We start from the raw sequence: 23124 nt of genomic DNA, 5'->3' as shown, positions 1-23124 counted from the left end.
ATTTCATATCTCTCACAAGATTGTCTCTTAAGATATGAACTCATTCATTGAATTTGTATCTAGTGAATGATATTGTTTCATTAAGTCATTAAAGAAAAATGACAATTCAAGGTAATGATAATAGATTATCATACTACAAAATTTTAACAAAATTCATTTACTATTTTCAATATTTAAACTCTTTAATAACTAATACCCTTTTAGTTTCCAAAAACATTAATTATCACAGTCTAGGATCCAAGTTGCAAAACAAATAAATGGTTAGGTATCCTTTATCCCATCCATTTGAATTCAACCTGGTAGATATCAATTATTAATTATATCTTACTATCTAATTCCTAGATTTATGAGATCGCTAATAACAAATTCAATTAGACATGTTTGATCCCATCTATGCCTCGAAGTTCTCTTGCTCAGGTATACTTTATCACAAAAGATTTTCAATCAAATCGTCCAATTTGAAAAACATGTGTAATCGACCTATAACTTGGTTATAGAAATCGTGAATATACCCCGACCATCTAAAGATAACACTAAGCGGTTAGTTATCTTTTATCCCACTGGTGCACACAAGAGATGTGTAAGTGCTCTTCAAAACGGATTGCATATATTTGAGGTTTGTAAAAAAGGTCTTTTATATGTTTTATAATTCTAATTTTAAAAAACACATGATATCATGGTTATTACATGCATATAATAAACCATGGTACCAAATTTCAAAAGGAAATCACTTTTAAAGGTTCAATATAAAAGTTAGTTTTTATATAATTTAACTTGATTCAATTTTAATAACCCGTATTAAACCTTTTATATTTTTAATAAAACTTTCACTTGTTACTTACATGTTTGGAGTTTGTACAAGTTATAAAAATCACCATTTTAAAACTTATAACTGAGTATTTCAAAATTTGACATTATTAACATTTTTATAAAATTAGATTTTATTGTAAGACAATAACTTGTTACATCTTATATCCATATTATAAATTTTGAAAACCAAACTCCATGTGATGTTTATTTTGTCCAAAAACTATTTTAGCATGCGAAAAACTAATTTATCAACCACACATAATAATTGCATTAAATAAATAGCACAAACATGCATAAAATAATATGTGCATAAACATATAATTTTTATGGCCAAGTGAAGATCATGGGATTTGGAGCTTAGCCGAGTATGCGGGGCGTACTCACCAAGTACGCTAGGCATAAAGGGTTAAATGATCGCGAGTCCCTTTTTAGTTCGCTAAACGTACTAAGGGGTACGCTGGGCGTACTCCCTTCAACATCAAACCTTAATTTTGGGGTTTTACCCCTATATAAGCAACATTATATTCTTCCTCTGGACATTTTAGGACAACCTCCATCCCCTTTAGCCTATATTGAAACCCTAGAGTGCCGTGAGTGAGTTTTGGAGCTTGGAAGAGTGTTTGTGGTGGTTTGTGTTAAAGAAGAAGGAGCTTGAAGACTCATTCTTTGGAAGAGGGATTTGAGATCCAACTTTATCATCTTCTTTTGGTGGCTTGTGAGGTATAAAGTTCAAACCTTGCCATTTCATTCCCTAGATTTGCTATTTGGTATGTTTTTGGTCATTTAGGGTCTCCTTGGTTGGTGATTGGGAATTAAGGCCATTTTTGGAGTTTAGCTTTATGGATGTGGACATATTAAGGATTCCTTATGCATAAAGGTACCAACTTTGTGGTGGCTTTGGTCTCATGCAGGTATTAAGACATTTATTAAGCTCATTTGAGCTCTAGGGTCCCATTTAGTCATGCATGCACATAAAGTTGGCAACTTTATGTGATTAGCCACCTTAGGGAAGTCAGATATGAGTTTGGATCGAAGTCTTATTGGATTAAGAGTTGAATTGGGAAAATTGGCCAAGCTGGTGAGTACGTGGGGCATACAAGCATGTACATTGTGCGTACAAGCCTTTAAGTCGTACGTTTCGCGTACTCAGCAGGTTGGAATTCTTTTGGGCTTTGGTTTTGGGCTTGGTTGTATTGGGCCATTTTGGGCCATCAGAATTCATGGTTTGGGTTGTTGAGATTTTGTTGGACTTTTGGGGTAAAGGCCCATGAAAAGGATTGGTCCTAATTTGGTAAATTGGGCCATATTTGGGCCTTAGATGCTTATTATGGATTTTGGGCTTTTGGACATTTGGATTGGGCCAAGTTAGTGGAAGGGCGAAAAGGTCTTTGACCTTAATTTGGACTCTTTGTGTGAGTCAGGGTCTAGTTATTAATGGGTTGTCATTTTGATATTTGATAGCGCGTTGATTTTAGCGGATTTGCAATTAGATTTTTATCCGTGGGTTTCACTTGTCTGAGGTGAGTCTCCTCGCTATACTATGGGTCGAAGGCACCAATGTCGACCCATTGGCTTATGTATTATGGAAAAACTATGGGGTGACCCTTGTCATTTGTATGAAACACCCGAAGGTGGCTCCTGGCAAATCAGTATGCAAATAAGTAATGAGTTAGTAGTAGATTGTATACTAATTGTTTTTGTGATGCTTGCATGGAAGAACATGAGGTGGCTCCTAGAACTTGTCTGTATGACTCAGCTTTTTGGCCCCTATTATGGCAGGGAAAGACCATGACACGAATTGTGGTATGATGGTAAGACTATGGTTGGCACATAGCACCTCCTATTGCATGTTTGATATGTCTGAATTGTATCTTATTTATGGTATGTGGTATTTTGGGGAACTCACTAAGCTTTGTGCTTACAGTTGATGTTTATGGTTTCAGGTACTTCTGGCTCTAAAGGGAAGGGTCCAACTTAATCGCAACGCATATACCCACGTTTTCTACAACTTAGTGATTTTAAGATTGTACTCTGATAACTATTCTTCTATGTTATACTTTTAAATGTTTAAGTAAAATATAATTGGTGTTTTAATTATATCAAAAATGAAATTTTTACCTTGATATTTTGGGATGTTACACATTAAAACCAAACTCCTTGTGGTCATTTTATGTTTAAAATACTATCTAGCATTTTAAAATCTAATTTTATACACGTGCATAATATAACATAAAAATAAGCATCACAAAACATATAACATATAACAATAAACTAATGATATTTTGTGAGCCATCACAAAAATGTCAGGTCCAGTCCTAGGAGACATAAATGGATCAAAAATATTATGATGTCTTCATGCTTTTTCAACACCTTGTAGCAAGTTCATGAAAAATAATTTTATAAAGTTTATAAAATTTTAATAAAATTAAGTGCATGGGGTTTTGATTTTTAAAATGGTCATCATCTTCATTCTTGTTACATTTTTATAAAAATAAACTATTCTAACTAATTGATTACTTACAAAAACAAAAACAAAATGAAAAACTATCTATTTAATTATTGCATGCCATATGAATAAATATATATTACAACAAGTTTAACAAGTCAACACAAATAACATCACAAATAGTCTATGACTAGTTTATACACATCTCACACACACACACACATATATATACACACACACACACACACATATATATATATATATATATATATATACACACACACACATACATACATACATACATAAAAAATATGTAAAACAACTTTTATGACTAAAAGGATGCATGTAAACTTTTAGTACTAAAAAAATAACAATCATACATATTTAAAGGTTGTCTTAGAAAATATTGATGATATTTTCCTATAATAGAAAACCATCCATGTTTTTCTAAAACAAATATTATACCAAATAATCTAATAATCTAGCCAATCTTACAAAAATGGTTCTGATACAAATTGTTGGGTTTTATTCGAAATTCTACTCTAATGAATAAAAGTTATTTTTGCAAAATGTCATGATTTTATTGAGTTTGACACATGTCATTTTCTAAGATATTTTGAATTTTTTTTCACTTGTCATTTTCTTGTGTTTTTGAATTTCTTAAATTTAAAATCCACTTTTTAGTTATGTAAAGTAGACCATTGACCATTCTATTAAATTTCATAATAAATGTTCGTTTTTTCTTTTTTCTCTTTCAAATCTCTTAAAATTAAATCTTAAATCAATATATTACTTCATTTTTTAAAATGTCAATATTTTTTTATTAATATATATTGAATTGCTTACTTTATTCATTATATTCTTTGTGTTAATCTAAAAGAAATTCTTTAAAAAATATGTATTTTTACAACTTTATATTCAACTTTTATTTTTACTAAACCCATATACTATATGGGTCTTACACCTAGTAATACAATTAACTATGAGTTTATCAACAAAAACATTAAAATTTGAATAACATTAAAACCATTTTATACCTAGATTAAATCAACAATAGAAAAGAAAAGAACCACAACCTTTGAATATTTGAATATCATGAGAGATTGGAAGTTGATGAAATGATGCAAAAGACTCAAATTAGAGGTTCTCTACAAGTATCCACTAAGCAAAGTTAAACCACCAAAAGATGCTAGTCTTCACTTGTATTAAACACTTATTAAGCCTTAATGATCTTATACCAAATAAGCCTTAAAGGAGAAACAACTTAGAACACCTTAACTCTACACAATAACATATAATAGAGGAGATGAGAGAGAACTACATGCTCTTGACATTTAGAGAGAATAAGAAGAAAATAAGTCTTGAAAAAACTAGCCAAGTTTATGTTTCTTCTCTTGTTTATATACTTATTGTTTATATACTTACACATTTGTACAAATGCACCATACCTTCTACTAAGTCAAAGTATGGTATTATAAGAAGTATGGTATAAAAGAAGTAAACACTACACTTAACCTCACGTTCCTCTTGGTAATTCACGACAAAGAGGTATGGGACAAGATGATTGTGTGTGTTTCACTCTTTCTTACTTACTAGCATGTGCACATTTTAATTATACAAGCTACCTTTATATAAATGGACTTCAATATTTCAAAAAAGATGTACACAACATATAAATCATATTATATGAGTTTCTAATTGTTATTCTCTTTAGAAAATATTATTTCTGTAAATAAATAATTTCCAATTAAATACAAATGTTGATAATATTTATTAGTAATCAAATTCTAGTAAATAATCAATAAGTAGTAACCTGCTATAAGGTGTGACTCTATATGATTACATGTCACTAACAAATATCATTTTATAATGACTACCAAGCATATATATATATATATATATATATATATATATATATATATATATATATATATATATATATATATATATATATATATATATATATATATATATATAGGGAAGGGTTATTTGGAAAACAAAAAAAACCCTAAAATTCATAAAAATGCATTAAAAAAATACCAAGACATCACAAAACTTTTTTTTTTTATTTTTTTATCAAAAAATCGCAACATTTTTTACAATTTCTGTAACATCGAGAAAATTTACAACCAATTTAAACTTTTCAAAAACAACCATATTCATTAAGTTATTACAAAAAAGTTTTCAATTCATTTATTATCAGAGTATCCCAGAAACATCAACATAAAACTGAGGAGCGGTACGATCATGCCTTCGTCTTGCCACAATCTCCTGAAGTACCTGAAACAATACACTGAAACTATAAGTCCGAAAGCTTAGCGAGTTACCCCTAAAATACTACATACATCACATACGCCCTTCTAGGCCATAAACACCACGTACGCCCTTCCAGGCCATATCAGCACATACGCCCTTCCAGGCCATAACTCCATAGGATCTTCTGATCCATATGTCTCAGGGGATTTCCATCCCATAACTCTGTTGACCTTCCCATACTCTGTTGACCTTCCGGTCCATATCATCTTGACCTTCCGGTCCATATCATCTTGACCTTCCGGTCCATATCATCTTGACCTTCCGGTCCTTCCATACATAACATACATAGTACATACATATCATATAACCGCATATAACATGATGACCTTCCGGTCCATAACATACTGCTCATATCGTAACATAACACATACAACTCTCATAACATCTAACAACATATATCTCATACTCTTCATAGCACATAAGACCTTCCGGTCACACATATACCATCCTAACTATCAGGAGACCGACCTTAACCAGGTCCCTAACATATACCATCCTAATTACCAGGATGCAAACATATCAAAGCAATAACATAACACCAATACCCGAATTTCCATCCGATAGAGGGCCCGCCTTGGTGTCGTAGACCCTGTCAGTATAGTGAGGATAACTCACCTTGCAACTGCCAAAATCCTGCAAATCTCCGACCGCTGACTCACCTGGACTCCCAACTATCACATGATAATCACCAAGTTAGAGTCTGATCATGACTTTCTAGACCAAGGGCCCACATCACTCATTAAGTCCATTATCCTCTTATTGGACTAAGTCTCAAAATCAAATCCTCATGCAAAGCCCAATATTGGCCCAATTTACTAAATTGGGCCCACCTCACCAAATGGGCCTAGATCCAAGGTCCATAATAATTATTGTGTCCAAAATACTCCATCCATAATGTTCAGTCACGGCCCAAGCCCCACTAGCCCAATAACAACCCAATCACTTAGGGCCCAAAATAAAAAACCCAACAAGAGGGCGTACGTTGGGCGTACTCCTCTGGTATGCGGGGCGTACTCCGACTCAGGTTGATTGGAAAACGGGTTGTTGACCCTGTACGCTGGGCGTACAACTTCCTACGCGGGGCGTACGCGAGTTCCACAACAATCCTCATAAGTGCTTAATGGCTTAATCTCTTAAGCCCACACTTCAGATCCATAGACCAAATGTGCCTAGGATTCATAAAATCTCAAACTTTATTACTTAGGACGTCCATAAAGCTCTTAACCCAAGGCCTTAATCCATTAAGACCTACTTATATCACACATGAGATAACCAAAGCTATTGGGACCTTATTTTTCTCACTCAAGACCTCTCCTAAGGTCTGAAAGGACATCTAATCTCAACCAACTCGCAACATGCATCACTTTGGGGCTTTTGGGACAAGAAATGGTGTCAATACCTCACAACACCAAGATCTACACAAAATAAATGTCAAGCAAGAGACTTTATACCTCAAAAGGGCTCCAGAAGATGATGTTATTCCATATCTATAAGCTCCAACTTCCCAAGTCCTTCTTTGACAACTTCCTCTTTTCCTCTTCCAAGCTTAAACCACCAAAATGAGCTTCCCAAGGTCAAGATCTCACAAAAATCGTTCTAGGGTTTCTCTGAGGTTGGGGAGGTTGATAATGAGGCTAGGGTTTGAGCCATTATGTTCTTTATATAGTGGCTCACCATCAAATTAGGGTTTAGGGACTCTGAGCGTACGTTGGGCGTACCTCTAGTACGCTGGGCGTACGCGTCCTTGCACCCATGACCATTCGCTATACAACGTTGGGCGTACCCACACGTGTCCCAATTGCATTCATGGCCTGCTTCAACAACTTTTTCCATTAAGGGCCATAAATGTCACTTTCTTTAAAATGCCATCCTTCATCCTAAGTCCGTTTCCGACAAACTTTATATCCACGAAAAGGTGGCGAGAAGCCCTATGCTTCTAATGACATACCCTGGTCCGAAACCTTCTTGAATGAAACCCAATGCCCAGAAAAGACCGAAACGCCCTTACTCTTGATCTCGGAAATTCATAAATAAGTACTTCTAGAATGGGGCGTTACAACTTCGCTGAAAAAAAAATCAATTATTTTTTTGTAAAAAAAGGAATTATTTCAATGATTTTGACCTAAAAGTTGCGGTTTTTTGATAAAAAAAATTAAAAAAAAAAGTTTTGTGATCTCTAAGTATTTTTTTTATGCATTTTAATGATTTTTAGGGTTTTTTGTTTTCCATAGAACCTAAACCTATATATATATATATATATATATATATATATATATATATATATATATATATATATATATATATATATATATAGAGAGAGAGAGAGAGAGAGAGAGAGATTTCAATGAACAAAAGAAAGTAGTTTTGAAGATACAACTTCAACATTATTAGATTGATGTCGTTCATTATTCAAATTATAAACTATTGCCGTCTATGTTAGAATTGTGTCAATGATCGATAAAGATTAGAAGGGTAGTGAACTTTCGTATTATTTATCGAGTAGATAGTATTATACTTACTCTTTTAATTTCTCCTATTACAACAAATAGATCATTTTCAGCAATGAACCTCATTAAAATAAAGTTACATAATAAAATGGAAGACAGATTTTTGAACGACTCATTGGTTTTGCACTTTAAAATAAAACTTGCTGAAAATATCAGTTTAGAGACATCTGTAGAGGACTTTAAAAATACAAAAGATCATCGCGTTCACTTTGATAATCAATATAACAGTCTTTATATTAATTTTCTTGTTTACATTTTTGACATGTCATGATTTTGAACCAAATAAAACTTGTTTATATAGTTTAATTATGAAGTTTTGATTCCGACCCCCTATTTGTAGTGTTTGTGTTCCGTAACTGATTGGAACACCATTGCAACAAAACTTATATGGTATCAGGTCATTATGTCATTGGTGAATGCTCATTTTGGCAATGATTACAAATTTTGTAACGCTATAAAACGTGTATCTTTTTTGAAAGAGAATACATATATTGGCTATCTTTAAATAGATTATCAAAGAAATTGGTTATTTTAAAATTTGATTATTTTAACTTTAACAAATCAAAATCAAAATTACTAAAAAAATAAAAAAAAGATAAACACCACCCCTATGCATTTTCATTAATCGGTATTTTAAATAAACTATTTAAGACGATAAACAAATTTAAAACACATGTAAAATAAATAAAATTCACCATGTGGTTTAATGAAATGTGGGGAGTGTTCGGTGTCATTTCCTATAAAGCCTTTTTTTTTTCTTCAATATTTTAACCCCGGAAAATCCACCATTTCGGACCTCCTTTCTCTCGTTCTCTCTCTCTCTTCGGTTCAGCCGCACTACTGTACATGCGCCTCCATATCCCACCATCATCAATCACCTGCTTCTGCTCTAGGGTTTCTTCTACACTTTTAGGGTTTTCAGATACCCAATCTTTCTCATCGTTTCCCATCTAATCATCCTCCATCCCAGGGGTTTTGGAAGAAGCTGGATAATCCCCTCACTTTTCTCAGAAGAATCTCCATGCGCCGCTGGTTTAGCGGCTTCGTTGATTAGGGATTCACTTGTCTCTTTTTCAAAAGGTACAAATCTGTTCTCAATTTGAAGCGGGGCAACACACCGTTGTCCTATCTAGGGCTAAGGGTTTGTTTGTTTTCAATTGAATGGCATTGGGAGATTTGATGGAGTCTAGATTTTCGCAATCGCAGTCGTCAATGGTGGCGATGGTTTCTAATCACCTCGACGGGTATTCGAATTTGCAACATTCTAATTTGAATCCAACTGTTCTCCTTCAAGACGGAGTAGTGGCTGGTAATAGAGATAGAGATTCTTCTTCTGATTCAGTAGTTGCAGTGCAGAGGAGGGAGAATCACATCAACAGGGAAAATAGCGATAGGGAAAGGGAAGATTCTGAGACTGTTGCTAGTACTACTAGCTGTGGATTTGGAAATGGGAATGCGGTGGCCACTGGGATAACGGCTACCAGTATGGCTTATTTGCCTCAGAATATTGTTTTATCTGAGCTTCGGCATGATGCATTCGAGGCTTGCACTCCATCTGGTCCTGCTGAAAGTGGGTTGGTCTCCAAATGGCGGCCTAAGGACCGGGTAATCTGTTGTTTCTTGCATTTACCCTTTCATCATTTTCGATTTCCTTTTGCATTTTATACGCTTATGAGATAATCTGCTATCAGACAAGATGTATGCCTGTTTCTGTCTTGACCTATTAGTTTCCCACTAATACTGATTAGATGAGTAGGGTGACTTGTAATCATGTATGCTTGCCACATAAAGTTGTATTTTGCCATACCTGAGTTACTTGCACCAACAGTTATTAAGCAAAAAGCTTGTAGTGGGTGATTTAGTTTTATTAGTTGGAGTTCACATGGTTATGAAAGTAGTTCGCTTTAGAGATTTGCTGGAGGCTGCTGTTGCTATATGCTAAACCCCAGCAGCATATTGCTGTTGCTGTGATAGACAAAGCTCATCATGCTGTTCTTGTAACAGTGATCATTCATTGCTAATTCGGCTATGCATTTGAAAACAAAGGCTATGTTGTGTTGGGTGATTATTGGTAGTGTATTTTAACTATAGTTACCTCTGAAATGATGTTTTTTTAATAACTGCAGATGAAAACAGGATGTGTTGCTCTTGTTCTATGTTTGAATATCAGCGTGGACCCACCCGATGTAATCAAGATTTCACCTTGTGCCAGAATGGAATGCTGGATAGGTATAGTTATGAGTTTATGACATTCAGATTCTTCTTCTTGCTATTAAAACATCTGTTTCTTCTTTCAAGGCTGTTGGTTTTTTTTTAGTTATATACTGCTTAAGATGGTTATACTCAATGTATTTGATTTCAGATCCATTTTCTATGGCCCCACAAAAAGCTCTTGAAACAATTGGAAAAACATTGAGTTTCCAGTATGAAAGGTGGCAACCCAAGGCCAAATACAAGATTCAGTTAGATCCTACAGTGGAAGAAGTGAAGAAACTTTGTACTACATGTCGCAAATATGCCAAATCTGAAAGGGTTCTTTTCCATTATAATGGTCATGGTGTACCTAAACCAACTGCCAATGGTGAAATTTGGTTTTTTAACAGGGTAATACAATAGTTTTCGTCATGCCCTATCTTTCCATCTCCATGCCTTGTATACAATAGTTTCCCTAGACTAATTTCCTCTATTCTTCTCAAATGTTGTAGAGTTATACACAGTATATTCCTTTGCCTATCAGCGACCTTGACTCGTGGCTCAAGACTCCCTCCATATATGTTTTTGATTGTTCTGCTGCAGGGATGATTGTCAATGCCTTCATAGAGGTATTATTAGCTATTTATTTCTTGACAACATTGTTATTATTGTTTGACTAAATGCTTAAATATCATTTATATGTATATAGCTCCAGGATTGGACTCCTTCAAGTTCTTCTTCTTCAGGAACTTCACCAAGAGACTGTATTCTACTTGCAGCATGTGAAGCACATGAGACTCTACCACAAAGTCATGAGTTTCCTGCTGATGTCTTCACTTCTTGCCTTACAACTCCCATCAAGATTGCCTTAAGATGGTTTTGCACTCGATCATTATTACATGAATCACTTGATTATTCACTTATAGACAGAATACCTGGGAGACAAACTGATCGTAAGACACTTCTTGGTGAGCTGAACTGGATTTTTACTGCAGTTACAGACACAATAGCCTGGAATGTGCTTCCACATGGTATTATTGATAGACAATTTTTCCTTTTTTTGACTATGGTTCTTTATTTTGGTGATTGAAATCATTACATGATTATATCTTTTGCAGATTTGTTTCAGAGATTATTCAGGCAAGATCTTTTGGTTGCGAGTTTGTTTCGGAACTTTTTACTTGCAGAGAGAATTATGCGTTCTGCAAATTGTTCTCCTGTATCTTATCCAATGTTGCCTCCAACTCATCAACACCATATGTGGTAATAATAAACACATGAACTTGCTTATGATGTTATAATTTTTGAATCTTTGATTATTTTGGTTATGGTTTGACCAATGTGTCATTACAGGGATGCATGGGATATGGCTGCTGAAATCTGTCTTTCTCAACTTCCAACATTGCTCGAGGATCCCAATGCAGAATTCCAGGTCTGAGATTAAATTGATTTTTTTCTAGTTAGTTCTTCAGATGCTTTCTTGATAAAGTTATTGATTAATTGTTGGTGTGGCATTAATATTTTTCAGCCAAGTCCTTTTTTCACTGAGCAATTGACAGCATTTGAGGTGTGGCTGGATCATGGTTCTGAACATAAGAAACCACCTGAGCAGTTGCCTATTGTTCTTCAGGTTTTACTCAGTCAATGCCATAGGTTTCGTGCACTTGTGCTTCTTGGAAGATTTCTTGATATGGGTCCATGGGCTGTTGATTTGGTAGGTTATTTTACCTTTTACAGTTTTACTCAATCTGCATCACTTATTACATGTTTCTAAATGCATCCCATATTGAATTAGGCCTTGTCAGTGGGAATATTCCCATATGTTTTGAAGCTATTGCAAACAACCACACCTGAACTCCGACAAATTCTTGTGTTCATCTGGACAAAGATCCTTGCACTTGACAAGGTATGACTATGTCTACTCTTCCCTTTTGTTACTTTTTCTCTAGCATGATATTGATAGCCTTGACTGATGTTGACCTTTTGAATCTATTCTACAGTCATGTCAAGTTGATTTGGTGAAAGATGGTGGACACACGTATTTTATCAGGTTTTTAGATAGTGTGGAAGCGTATCCAGAACAACGTGCAATGGCTGCATTTGTTTTAACTGTCATTGTTGATGGACACAGAAAGGGGCAAGAAGCTTGTATCGAGGCTAATTTAGTAAATGTCTGCTTAAAACATCTTCAAGGTGGTTCCTCCCCTAGTGACACACAAACTGAGCCACTGTTTCTACAGTGGTTATGTCTGTGTCTTGGAAAGCTTTGGGAAGATTTCACAGAAGCACAAATCATAGGCCTACAAGCCAATGCTCCTACTGTATTCTCCCTTCTATTATCCGAACCCCAGCCTGAGGTTAGTTAATAACTTAAAATGGTCTTTAACTCTTCATTATCTGATAACTTGGGGGGGAATTCTTCTCAATAATTGGATACCATTTCTTTTCAGGTTAGAGCTTCTGCTGTTTTTGCATTGGGGACTTTACTTGATGTTGGATTTGACTCATCTAGAGATGGTGGAGATGATGAACGTGATGATGATGAAAAAGTTGGGGCTGAAATAAGTATTGTTAAAAGCCTTTTAAATGTTGTTTCAGATGGAAGCCCTTTGGTCAGAGCAGAGCTTGCAGTAGGCATGTTTTCACTTTATATCTACTTAATTTCTTTTCTCAACATTATATAAAATCTTAAATTAACTTTTTAAACTGATTTTACAGCTCTATCGCGCTTTGCATTTGGACACAACAGGCATTTGAAATCAATTGCAGCTGCATACTGGAAACCACAGTCTAATGCTGTTTTAAGCTCTCTACCTTCATTTACAATCAGGGGTTCAGTTTCTGGCTACAATACTCCCAACCAGTATTCCCAAATTGGTCCTTTATCAAGAGTAGGAGGTGGTGACAACCAATCAAATTCAAGAGATGGAAGGGTTTCTTCCGGAAGCCCTCTTGCCACATCTGGAATCATGCATGGATCTCCACTCTCAGATGACTCATCACAACACTCTGATCCTGGGCTCCTGAATGACATCATAACAAATGGTGTCACCAACCATACAACAAATACAAAACCACGCCAGCTGGACAATGCCCTCTACTCCCAATGTGTGTCTGCCATGTGTACATTAGCAAAAGATCCATCACCACGCATTGCAAGTTTAGGGAAGCGAGTTCTTTCCATTATAGGGATTGAACAAGTTCCCACAAAGTCTGTAAAACCAAGTGGAAGTGTAAGGTCAGGGGAACAGTCATCATCAACTGCTAATAGTCTAGCTGGATTAGCTCGATCATCTTCTTGGTTTGATATGAATGGAGGTCATCTGCCTTTGACTTTTAGAACTCCCCCTGTTAGTCCACCTAGACCAAGTTACTTAACAGGAATTGGAATGAGAAGAGTCTGTTCACTGGAGTTCCGACCACACTTAATGGATTCAGGCCTTGCAGATCCTCTTTTAGGCTCACCTGGAGTTCCAGGAGCTTCAGAGAGAAGCTTTTTACCTCAATCAACTATTTACAACTGGAGCTGCAGTCATTTCTCAAAGCCTCTTCTTACAGCAACTGATGGATCTGAAGAGATTATGGTTAGACGTGAAGAAAGGGAGAAGTTTGCTCTTGACCATATCACAAAGTGTCAACATTCTTGTGGGTCCACATATCAGTTGTGATATAATTTTAGCAATGGTTAAGTTGATTTTTGATTTATGTATTTGAAACTTTTTATATTTTTTTCATTTTCAGCTGGTAGCAATCTTCATAATCCAATTGCTCGATGGGATACAAAGTTTGAGACTGGTGCTAAAACAGCTTTGCTGCAGCCTTTCTCTCCAATAGTGGTTGCTGCAGATGAGGGTGAATGCATCAGGTATGCCACCTTTGTTTTCCTTTTGTCATGTTTGGAATTAGTTATGTTATGTCATTGTATGCTTTATCTTCCATTTGATTGATATTTATATATATCATATGCTTTATATATGGAAGTTCTTGTGTTATGATAAATATACCAGGATCATTGAGTGGTGGTAGAGTAGTATGTATGCCTGGGTTTTTTCTTGTTTTTCTAAAAGATTTCAGTTACAGATTTGGGAAATTGCGTATGTGAACTCTCAGTCCAGGTTGCATTTCAGAGGGGCAGGACCAAATATGGAAGTACAGTTCTGAATGCTGTTTAAATAAGGGTCATTGAAGTTCTACTTTTTAGGTCTAGGTTGGAAAATGTGTCTCCACTTTATGAATTTCGTGCAGAAGTTTTAGAGTGTTTTAAGTTATAAAGTACAAAAGCTTGTTGTCAACTGGATGAAGTATGGATACCAAATAATTTGGTGGAGTGTTTTCTACCAATATGTGACTACACCTTCGGAGTTAATGTTCCATTTGTTGGACATCTTTTTGTGGTTTCTTGACCAAGAAAAGCATATATATATATATATATATATATATATATATTATATCACCCCAAGTAAGTTCATGTTCCTTTTGAAATAATCAAGGAACTGCTTCTGATAGGGTAAGACTTTTCTTGCATATGCACCCATGGTGATCTACAAGACTAGGACTTGAAAGATTTATGACTTGTAGGTTATCACGAACATCTTTCTAGTTTCTACGACGTGACATGGAAAGTTTATCATATTGGTTTAAGTATATTGTGTTTCTATTCTCGTTGATTTCTTTTTATATCTGATTTAGAAAGGACTAATTGCACGTTAAAGGAACTTAGTAACTCGATCATGATTAATCAACTTTCTTTATCTAGGAACTATAATTCATTGAAGTTGGAATGCGTTTTGGTACTCTATAATTCAAAAATTTAGAACTCGAGTTTGGTTACCATGATATATTGTAGTTGACTGCTACCCATCAACAAGAAGTCTCAAAATCCTGTAGGAGGTAGATGTAGGCGACCATACCTTTTGTGGGGGGTAGAGTGGCTGCTTCATAAATGACCTTTGGCATAAGAAAAAGTAACAACTCTGTACCCTTTATTTAGAGATGATGTCATTGGAAAATGCCAACTCTGATATGTTTTATAGGGTGTCCTTGCCTCTTACCATCAACCGTAACCGTCTCTACCATCAATATCCTTCTTTGGACATGTCCGATTGTCCATACCACCATAATTTTCTTTCTCTCAATTTATCGATGTTTGGGGCAACTCCTAATGATTTTATGATCACCACATTCAAAATTCTATCTACCACATATTCATCGGCACATCCTCATTTTCGCAACTTCCCCTCATAATCGACCAAAATTTGGATTCATACAACTTCCACGCTGTAGAACTTCCCCTTTAGTATCAACGGAACCTTCTTGTTGCACAAAAGCACCCTATTATAATGCTCTACCCATTTTTTGTGATTGTGATGTTTGAGTCTGGACACTTGAATAGGTTTTAGATATCACGAATATAGAAGGGAATCTATTTGCTTCTTAGTGAATAAAACCATATATGGATATATGCAGTGTATCGTAAACATACATGCTTGAAAACGGAACCAACTTGTACAATAAATTGGTTGTACTACATATACATGTGTTACGAATCTTTGGTTTTATTATCAAATCCCATGTTGGTTACATTCACACTTTCTTCATTGAAATAATGTGACGCTTCTTGCAAGTTGCAACAACAAACACCAATGGTGGAAAGGACATTTTGACCTTATACTACTCTGTTACCTTGATTTTAAGCTTCCACACCCTCCTATCTATCTAACTATCTATCTATCTGAGGTCTTGTCGTCTGAAAGAGCCAAATCCTTCGACCCTAATCTCATGCTATCTTCCCACTTTTTTCTCGTGCATCCTCTTCTCCCCACACCATCGATTGTGGCTGTCTTACTTAGAAATTGGTTAGCAGAAGTCTTTGTATTTGTAAAACAAGGCCATTGTTTCATCTTGGAAGTTGGGTTAATCAAACTTATCATGAAAATAAGCTGCTAAGATTGGAAGTTCAATGTCTACATTCCACCAAGAATTGCAATCTCTTCATGATTTGATTTGAGTTGTTCATGCAAGCTTCCAGGAGTTATTATGAGTTTATGGGACTTGAGAGTATTGAGTAAAACACCCATAGTGAGTTTATCATATCACTTTTTGTTGGCAATGATAGCAGTTTTGTAATAAGGAGAAGATAAATTAAATTAGAAGGGGGTTTATATGGAGCAAATTAATGTGTATGAAGTCATTTAAGGTAAAAATTAGGTTTTCCATTTTCATAATAAAAATAGCCATGTTTTACCACCGTTATATTTATATTATGGTATTTTCAATAAAATTACAGCATGCATGTGCTTTATAGTTATTTGCCATCTCTGTTGCCACTTATTATTGCTGTATTAGATTAGAATGACATTTATTGTCTTATTGTAGCAATGAGCTTAGAAGTTTGATATTAGTTTTTTAGCATACAAGAAGCCTCTTATACTACCAAACTACTTATAAATTTGAGAATAAGACATAAAACACATGAAATCTAGTGGCTAGTAGATAACATATAAAGGTCAGCCACATAAGGTTGTGGGATACTTTATTAATTAGTGACATTTCTGTTCATGATTGTTAACATTTACAATTTTAAATGCATAGTCAAACCTTCCTTTTTTTGTAAAATCCAGTATGTCCTGTTGCTTTAAAACCTTATTATTATATTCCTTCTATGGATCAATACAACACATGCAAATTTTTGTCGTTTCACATATCTATCTATACGCTGTCTAGTTGAAAATTTAACATTTTTTGTTGATTCACAACTTTCACATGAACAAGTCCATATTTATTTTCTCACATGGTAGTCCCGATATGCGACATGCCATCCAAATATGACTTTTATTATATTGATTTTCGGAAAATATAATCTACATATGTTTTGATTTTTTATGTAAATTTATCAATCCATTTCCATCTTTTATGGAAATAGATTCCACACTTGATTTCATTGTTTGTATCTGTTTGCATACATGTTTATAAAAATTCTTAACATTTGCGATGTTTCTAAATATTCCATTTTAATTTTGTTGTTTTATAGAATATGGAATTACGAGGAAGCTACTTTGGTGAACAGCTTCAGTAATCATGAGTGTCCTGACAAAGGGATATCAAAACTATGCCTGGTGAATGAGCTTGATGAAAGCTTGCTGCTTGTAGCCTCAAGTACGTTTACCTTTATATATATATATATATATATATATATATATATATATATATATATATATATATATATATATATATATATATATATATATGATCTCATGCTTACTGATATAGTTTCTTTATTGTTAATATTATGTACCTAATGAATACAGGTGATGGAAATGTGCGTATATGGAAAGATTACACTTTAAGGGGTAAACAGAAACTTGTAACTGCATTCTCTTCCATTCATGGCCACAGACCTGGTGTCAGAAGTGTGGGTGCTGTAGTAGATTGGCAGCAGCAATCTGGCTTTATGGTATTTCATTCACTTTGATGCTTTTTTATAGGCTGTCATTTGTTTATAACAACATATGTTTATGTTTTACTTATTGGTGCAGTTTGCTTCTGGTGAAATTTCATCAACCATGGTTTGGGACCTGGATAAAGAGCAACTTGTGAGCTCTATTCCTCTAGCATCAGATTGCAGCATTTCAGCTTTGGTAGGTTCACTTTGAGTTTGACCCTAATTGTCTTTTATTATTATTATTATTATTATTTATATTTTTTAATTATTTGATGTTGTTTCTAATATTCTTTGTGTGTCTCTTTTAGGCTGCTTCTCAAGTTCATGGAGGTCAATATGCAGCTGGTTTTGTCGATGGTTCTGTGAGATTATTTGACATCCGAACACCTGATGGGTATTCATCTTAATTCTTACCCTGTTACTAATTTTACTCATATATGATATATGAATGAATTCCTAGTTATTTAATTTAATTTAATGATTTGGTTGATCTTCATTCTTCAGTCTTGTTTGTGTTACACGACCACACACTCGAAGAGTAGAAAGAGTTGTTGGAGGTATAGAAAGAGTTGTGGGAATCGGCTTCCAACCCGGACTCGATCCCGCAAAGGTAAAAAAAAACAAAAAAACTTCAATTTAGGAATTTTTTTTTTAGGAAAGTTATAACTTTTTGTTTTAATAATGTGATTTGATTTCAGATTGTGAGTGCATCTCAAGCAGGAGACATTCAGTTCTTGGACATAAGAAATCAAAGTGACGCGTACTTGACCATCGATGCACACCGCGGTTCATTAACGGCTCTAGCCATTCACCGGCACGCACCGCTTATAGCCAGCGGTTCAGCCAAACAGCTCATCAAAGTCTTCAATCTTGAAGGCGAACAGTTAGGCACAATTCGTTACTCTCCCACTTTCATGGCTCAAAAAATCGGATCTGTCAGCTGTTTAGCTTTCCACCCGTACCAAATACTGCTCGCAGCTGGTGCTGCAGACGCTTGTGTTTCCATCTATGCTGATGACATCTCACCACCAAGATAAAACAACAAAAACAACAAAAAAAAAAAGTCAAAGAAAACTCATGCGGACTCTGAGTCTGAATCTGTTAAGATATACATTCGTTAAGCCTCCAAGGCTACTGATGTTGGAAAAAGTGAAAAAAGTAATGTTTGCATTGCATTTGGTGGAGAGGCTTCAGGAAATAATTTCATTTCATACGACTCAACAAACACATAGCTGGTATTGGTATTGGTAAGTATGGTAACGTCAACATGTTATGGTATGGTATAAAAGTTGTGTACATATTTCTTTTTTCTTTTTCTTTTTAGTGTTTGTGTGTTTTTTCTTTTTCTTTTCTTTTGCCAGTCTTGTTTCTCTAATTTGTAAAAAATCCCCTCCCCTCCCCCTCTCTTTTCTAAATCTTTGCATTTATATATAATTGAAATTCCTTGTGATTATGTTGATGAAGCTTTCTGTTTTTTTAAAATTCTTTTTATTATTTGTCTTCATCTTTGGTCATTTCGCCGGTTGTGTTAAGCCCATTACTTATCCATACAAAAATAAGATACAACCAATCGACTTAGACTGATGTAGATGTATGATCACGGCTAACAAGTTTGAAGCATGTTTACAAAGATATTGTTATGGGGTTAATTATTTAATTTTCTCTCCTTTTTTCAAGTTGTGACATTAGAGAAATAGAAATTCCAATCGTAAAAGCAATACTCGAATGTTAATTTTATAATACAGTTCTTTTTATTAAATCATATTTAGTCAAACTTATTATCATACACATAATCATACTTATTAAAATCAAAAATAATTTTTGTTCACTACTATAACAGATCGAAGTTGAATGGAGTTTTTTTTTCGGACATTTCACTTCCTGACCATACTCGGCCCAGAAGTCCCCGGCGCGCCGGTTGTTCTCACGTTTCCAAGCACATTAAGATCTTCAAAAAGTCGATACGAAGGAATATACTGGTTCAAACCCGAACCCGGACTAGAACCAGTAGGACTAGTGTTGTAATACGACGCCGTTCGTACACCTGAACACGTGGTGGGAGAATATGGGTTGCAATAATAACCAGGAGTCGGCGCCCACGGCGGAGGAATGTAGTCCGATTGCTGTTGAGACGCCTGAAAAGTGGGCACTTGTGCGTCGAATTCCGGTTGACCTTGAGTCGACGCCCATGGCACGACATAGCTGCTCGACGGGACTTGTGTTTGGTTTTCCAGAACGGGTGAGTCCGGAGGCATTTGGCCGACGTTTGACGGAGAAGTACTCGCCGGTGACAACGTGATGCTCAAAAAATCAATCATGTCTTCCGAACTCTTTTTATGCGCCGGTGGTGGTGGTGGAGGATCGGAGAGAACCATAGCCATAGTCAATGGTGGATCCGCCACAGGTTTTTCTTCGTTTTGAGTTCCATTATGCCTGCAAATATATCAAAAACAAGTTCGATTTTAGCTTTTTAGGGTTTATACACGTAAAAGGGGTTCAATTTCATAAATCATAAGTTCATAATCGACCTGGTAGCCATTGAAGCAGAATCGTTTCCTTCTTCCTCTATTTCACCATGAACTATCGGATTCGAATTTACTTGTGTGTTTTCCACTTGTTTCATACGAGAATTGTTTGAATCAGGTGGATGATTTACAGGAATCGGGGAACCCGATGCAATAGCATCATGTTTCTCAACAGTCTGTTGCAACATATCGTTGAATTGAAGACCTTGCCGGAGAAGCTCCTCATCGGTTGTAGAAGCTAACATTTGTCCAAGTTTCTTCTGGTTTGATCGACATTGATCAATAAGATCAACGATTACTTCATCTTTTACAGCCTGAATATATAAATAACACGATATAATATTATAATTTGAAACCCCACTTATAATTCATATCTTTATTTATGCGTATTCATACCATACGATCTTTTGGGTCAACTGCTTGCAACATTTCTGATAAAACATCCATAACACTCCTCATAGCATCCAAAGTCGAGAAACTAACAACCAAAATATTAATATAAATAACAGTCTCAATATCATATCAGTATAATTGTATAAGTATAAGTATACCTCAAAGTCTCGCTTGAGGAAGCTGTGGGATCATGTCTTGATGAGGAACTAGCTTGAGAATGTCCATGGCTAATTGGAGGTGTAATAATAGGAACCGAATTTGATGATCTTCGGGGAAAATCAACACCATAACGCTGTTTCCATGAACATAAAATCAACAACTTTCTCTCTTTTTGATTATTTGATTGATGTGGATTGGATATTATATAGTTACTTACCCTTAGTTCCTCATAAGCATGGAGATATTGAGCGGTTTTTCCTCCACGACCCGTAAATGCTTCTTGCCACGTGTCTATCAGCACCAAGATTTTCTCCCTTACACGCATATGCGCCTGCAAAATGGATTTTCCATTAAATTTATAAAACTAAAGCATTTAGGGAAATTGAGAAGGAAATTAGTGAGAAAAATGAGAAAATGAAACCTTTTTCTTAACAATTTTGATCATCTCATGAAGTATTTTCCTCTCAGCCATTTGTCCATGAATGTTTTCACTACAGTTCTTCACCAATGTTTCCAACAGCTGTATGCATAATCCACATTGATTCAATGGTTTTTGTTTAAATTTGTGAGATTAAAATTTGAAGGTTTAAGAAGAAATGAGATACCGTTAAGGAGAGTAGTTGAACATTTGGATTCTTGTGTTGTAATCTAGTTCTAAGAGCTTTAATGTAGTCTTTTGCAAGCCTGAAATCACCGACAATAATGGAGAAATTTGGATTATTTCACCTCAGTTGCATAATTTCTTTCAATCGATGTAAAAAACAGTAAAAAACAATTACACATGACAACACAAAAACCGAAAATCTCATTATGAAAAAGCTATTGATGATCTAGATTATAGATAGATACATTACCATTGTCTAGAATTGATTGTGTCACATATTCCGATATTGATCCGCCAATCAGGACAATTTAAGAATTCGCTGGTGGCTTTATCGACTCGAGCATAAGCTGATATCACTGATGGTGATGGTGAAAATGGAAGCATGGGCATCATCTTGCTCTAATTTTCTTGTTTCCAGATTGCTGTTTCATTCGATGATTATTTGTTGGAACAGGAATCTTACGGGATTTGATTGTTTATATGGAAGGGGGAAATGAAAGGAGAAAAAATGGGCGATTTCCATGGATTTTTGATGGGAGAAAAAGCTGCCGAAGCATTTTTTTGGTCCAAAATGCAAAGAACGAATAGTGGTGTATCTCAACAGATTTCCGGAGAAAACGGACATGGTGAAACATGATTTGTGTTTTCGACCGGAGTCGCGGTTTCGTTATTAAAAGAGTAAATTACAGAAATGGTCCCTTAGGATACACCTATCTTCAATTTTGGTCAAGTTTTGGGAAATTGATGTCAACAGTTTCCAAATCAATCGCATTTGGTCAAGGTTCTAAAAAACTCACCGCGTCATGACTCAAAGCTTGTATTGGATGTCAAACTTTAATAAAATGCTGTCTTAATTTATATATGTAATTAAAACTGAATAATAGTAGAAAAAAAATATATAAAATTATTAATTATATACAAAATTGTCATTTTAAGTCATACCTTATAAACTACGTGACTTGCCACAACTAGTAAAGGCGTGAGGTTTGATTTGTTGCTAAGTCACGTCTAATGTTATTTTGAACCATTCATTTGGTCCTTGCCGACGTTGCTATCCATTTGGCTCCATTAAATGCATGTACAAAGACGTTTTTTCCCTTATATTTATCCACTTTCGTTTTTAGAATTATAGATTTATTTATTTTTTTGTAAGATTTTTTTTAAATATTTATATTCTTAGTATACTCAATCGCTACCAACATTACCCCCTACGTGACTCCACCAATGTTGCCGTCGGATCCACTAATGTCGAACCCCATACCGTCATCATCGCAACCATCACCACCAACAAATTAACTGAAGAAAGACAAAATGCTTGAACTAGCAAAATGCTTGGGGTTCATACCTAAAACAAATCACCATTGACTCAAACTCACACATATATGAGTTCAATGATGTTAGATCTAAACAAATTCAAACACTTCAATGGTTTGATTTTGAGTTTTCAGATAAAAAAAAGTCAAATAAAAATTAAAACCAATAAAACATCTCTATCTCTTTCTCTTTCTGACTCGAAGTTGGTTCATGAAGAAGACAAAAAATCGTAAATTTTTCCACGAATCAATCTTGGAAGCCAAATTGAAAAACTTTTGTTGATCATGGAAGTCAATATGAAAATACAAAAACACTCCACTGGCTTCATTTTTCTTTCTTCCACAAATATTGGTTAAAGATCTAGGTTTATGTGATATTGGTAGAAAACAACCCACAACCCCTTGGGGTTATCCTGC

The 23124-nt window shown here is 35.0% G+C and overlaps 2 protein-coding genes across 3 annotated transcripts; one reads left to right on the top strand and one right to left on the bottom strand.

The window, feature by feature from the left end:
- Positions 1-8834: 8834 nt before the first annotated feature.
- LOC111898220 (regulatory-associated protein of TOR 1) lies at positions 8835-19172 on the top strand. 2 transcript variants are annotated; one of them, XM_052767964.1, is made up of 20 exons: positions 8835-9159; positions 9286-9684; positions 10206-10308; positions 10442-10683; positions 10785-10901; positions 10982-11303; positions 11391-11535; positions 11626-11704; positions 11801-11986; positions 12068-12178; positions 12273-12629; positions 12723-12906; positions 12991-13917; positions 14014-14137; positions 17303-17427; positions 17580-17725; positions 17808-17909; positions 18022-18107; positions 18218-18323; positions 18412-19172. In XM_052767964.1, exons 2-20 carry the CDS (start codon positions 9292-9294, stop codon positions 18748-18750), a joined length of 4194 nt encoding a protein of 1397 aa, XP_052623924.1. In that variant the 5' UTR covers positions 8835-9159; positions 9286-9291; the 3' UTR covers positions 18751-19172. The 2 variants fall into 2 exon arrangements, with proteins under 2 accessions (XP_052623924.1, XP_023749919.1); XM_023894151.3 differs by having other exon boundaries at positions 8835-9684.
- A 269-nt stretch (positions 19173-19441) lies between these two features.
- Positions 19442-22002, bottom strand: LOC111898221 (TOM1-like protein 6). The gene is made up of 8 exons (XM_023894152.3): positions 21645-22002; positions 21396-21474; positions 21212-21310; positions 21008-21121; positions 20790-20923; positions 20635-20716; positions 20242-20552; positions 19442-20146 (listed from the first exon to the last, which is right to left on the bottom strand). Exons 1-8 carry the CDS (start codon positions 21785-21787, stop codon positions 19588-19590), a joined length of 1521 nt encoding a protein of 506 aa, XP_023749920.1. The 5' UTR covers positions 21788-22002; the 3' UTR covers positions 19442-19587.
- Positions 22003-23124: the final 1122 nt, after the last annotated feature.

This window comes from Lactuca sativa, chromosome 9 (genome assembly GCF_002870075.4).
Source record: "Lactuca sativa cultivar Salinas chromosome 9, Lsat_Salinas_v11, whole genome shotgun sequence".
NCBI lineage: Eukaryota > Viridiplantae > Streptophyta > Magnoliopsida > Asterales > Asteraceae > Lactuca > Lactuca sativa.
Note: the sequence above shows the minus strand (reverse complement) of the source record. Positions and strands in the feature narration are given on the sequence as shown.

Bases quoted from the DNA above. Each gene is read 5' to 3' on its own strand.
- LOC111898221 (XM_023894152.3), bottom strand. From the start codon at position 21,787: ATGATGCCCATGCTTCCATTTTCACCATCACCATCAGTGATATCAGCT. The intron at 21,475-21,644 runs GTAATGTATCTA...CGGTGATTTCAG, and splicing joins ACAATCAATTCTAGACAATG to GCTTGCAAAAGACTACATTA. The intron at 21,122-21,211 runs GTTTCATTTTCT...TCCATTTTGCAG, and splicing joins TCAAAATTGTTAAGAAAAAG to GCGCATATGCGTGTAAGGGA.
- LOC111898220 (XM_023894151.3), top strand. From the start codon at position 9,241: ATGGCATTGGGAGATTTGATGGAGTCTAGATTTTCGCAATCGCAGTCG. The intron at 9,685-10,205 runs GTAATCTGTTGT...TAATAACTGCAG, and splicing joins AATGGCGGCCTAAGGACCGG to ATGAAAACAGGATGTGTTGC. The intron at 18,324-18,411 runs GTAAAAAAAAAC...ATTTGATTTCAG, and splicing joins CCGGACTCGATCCCGCAAAG to ATTGTGAGTGCATCTCAAGC.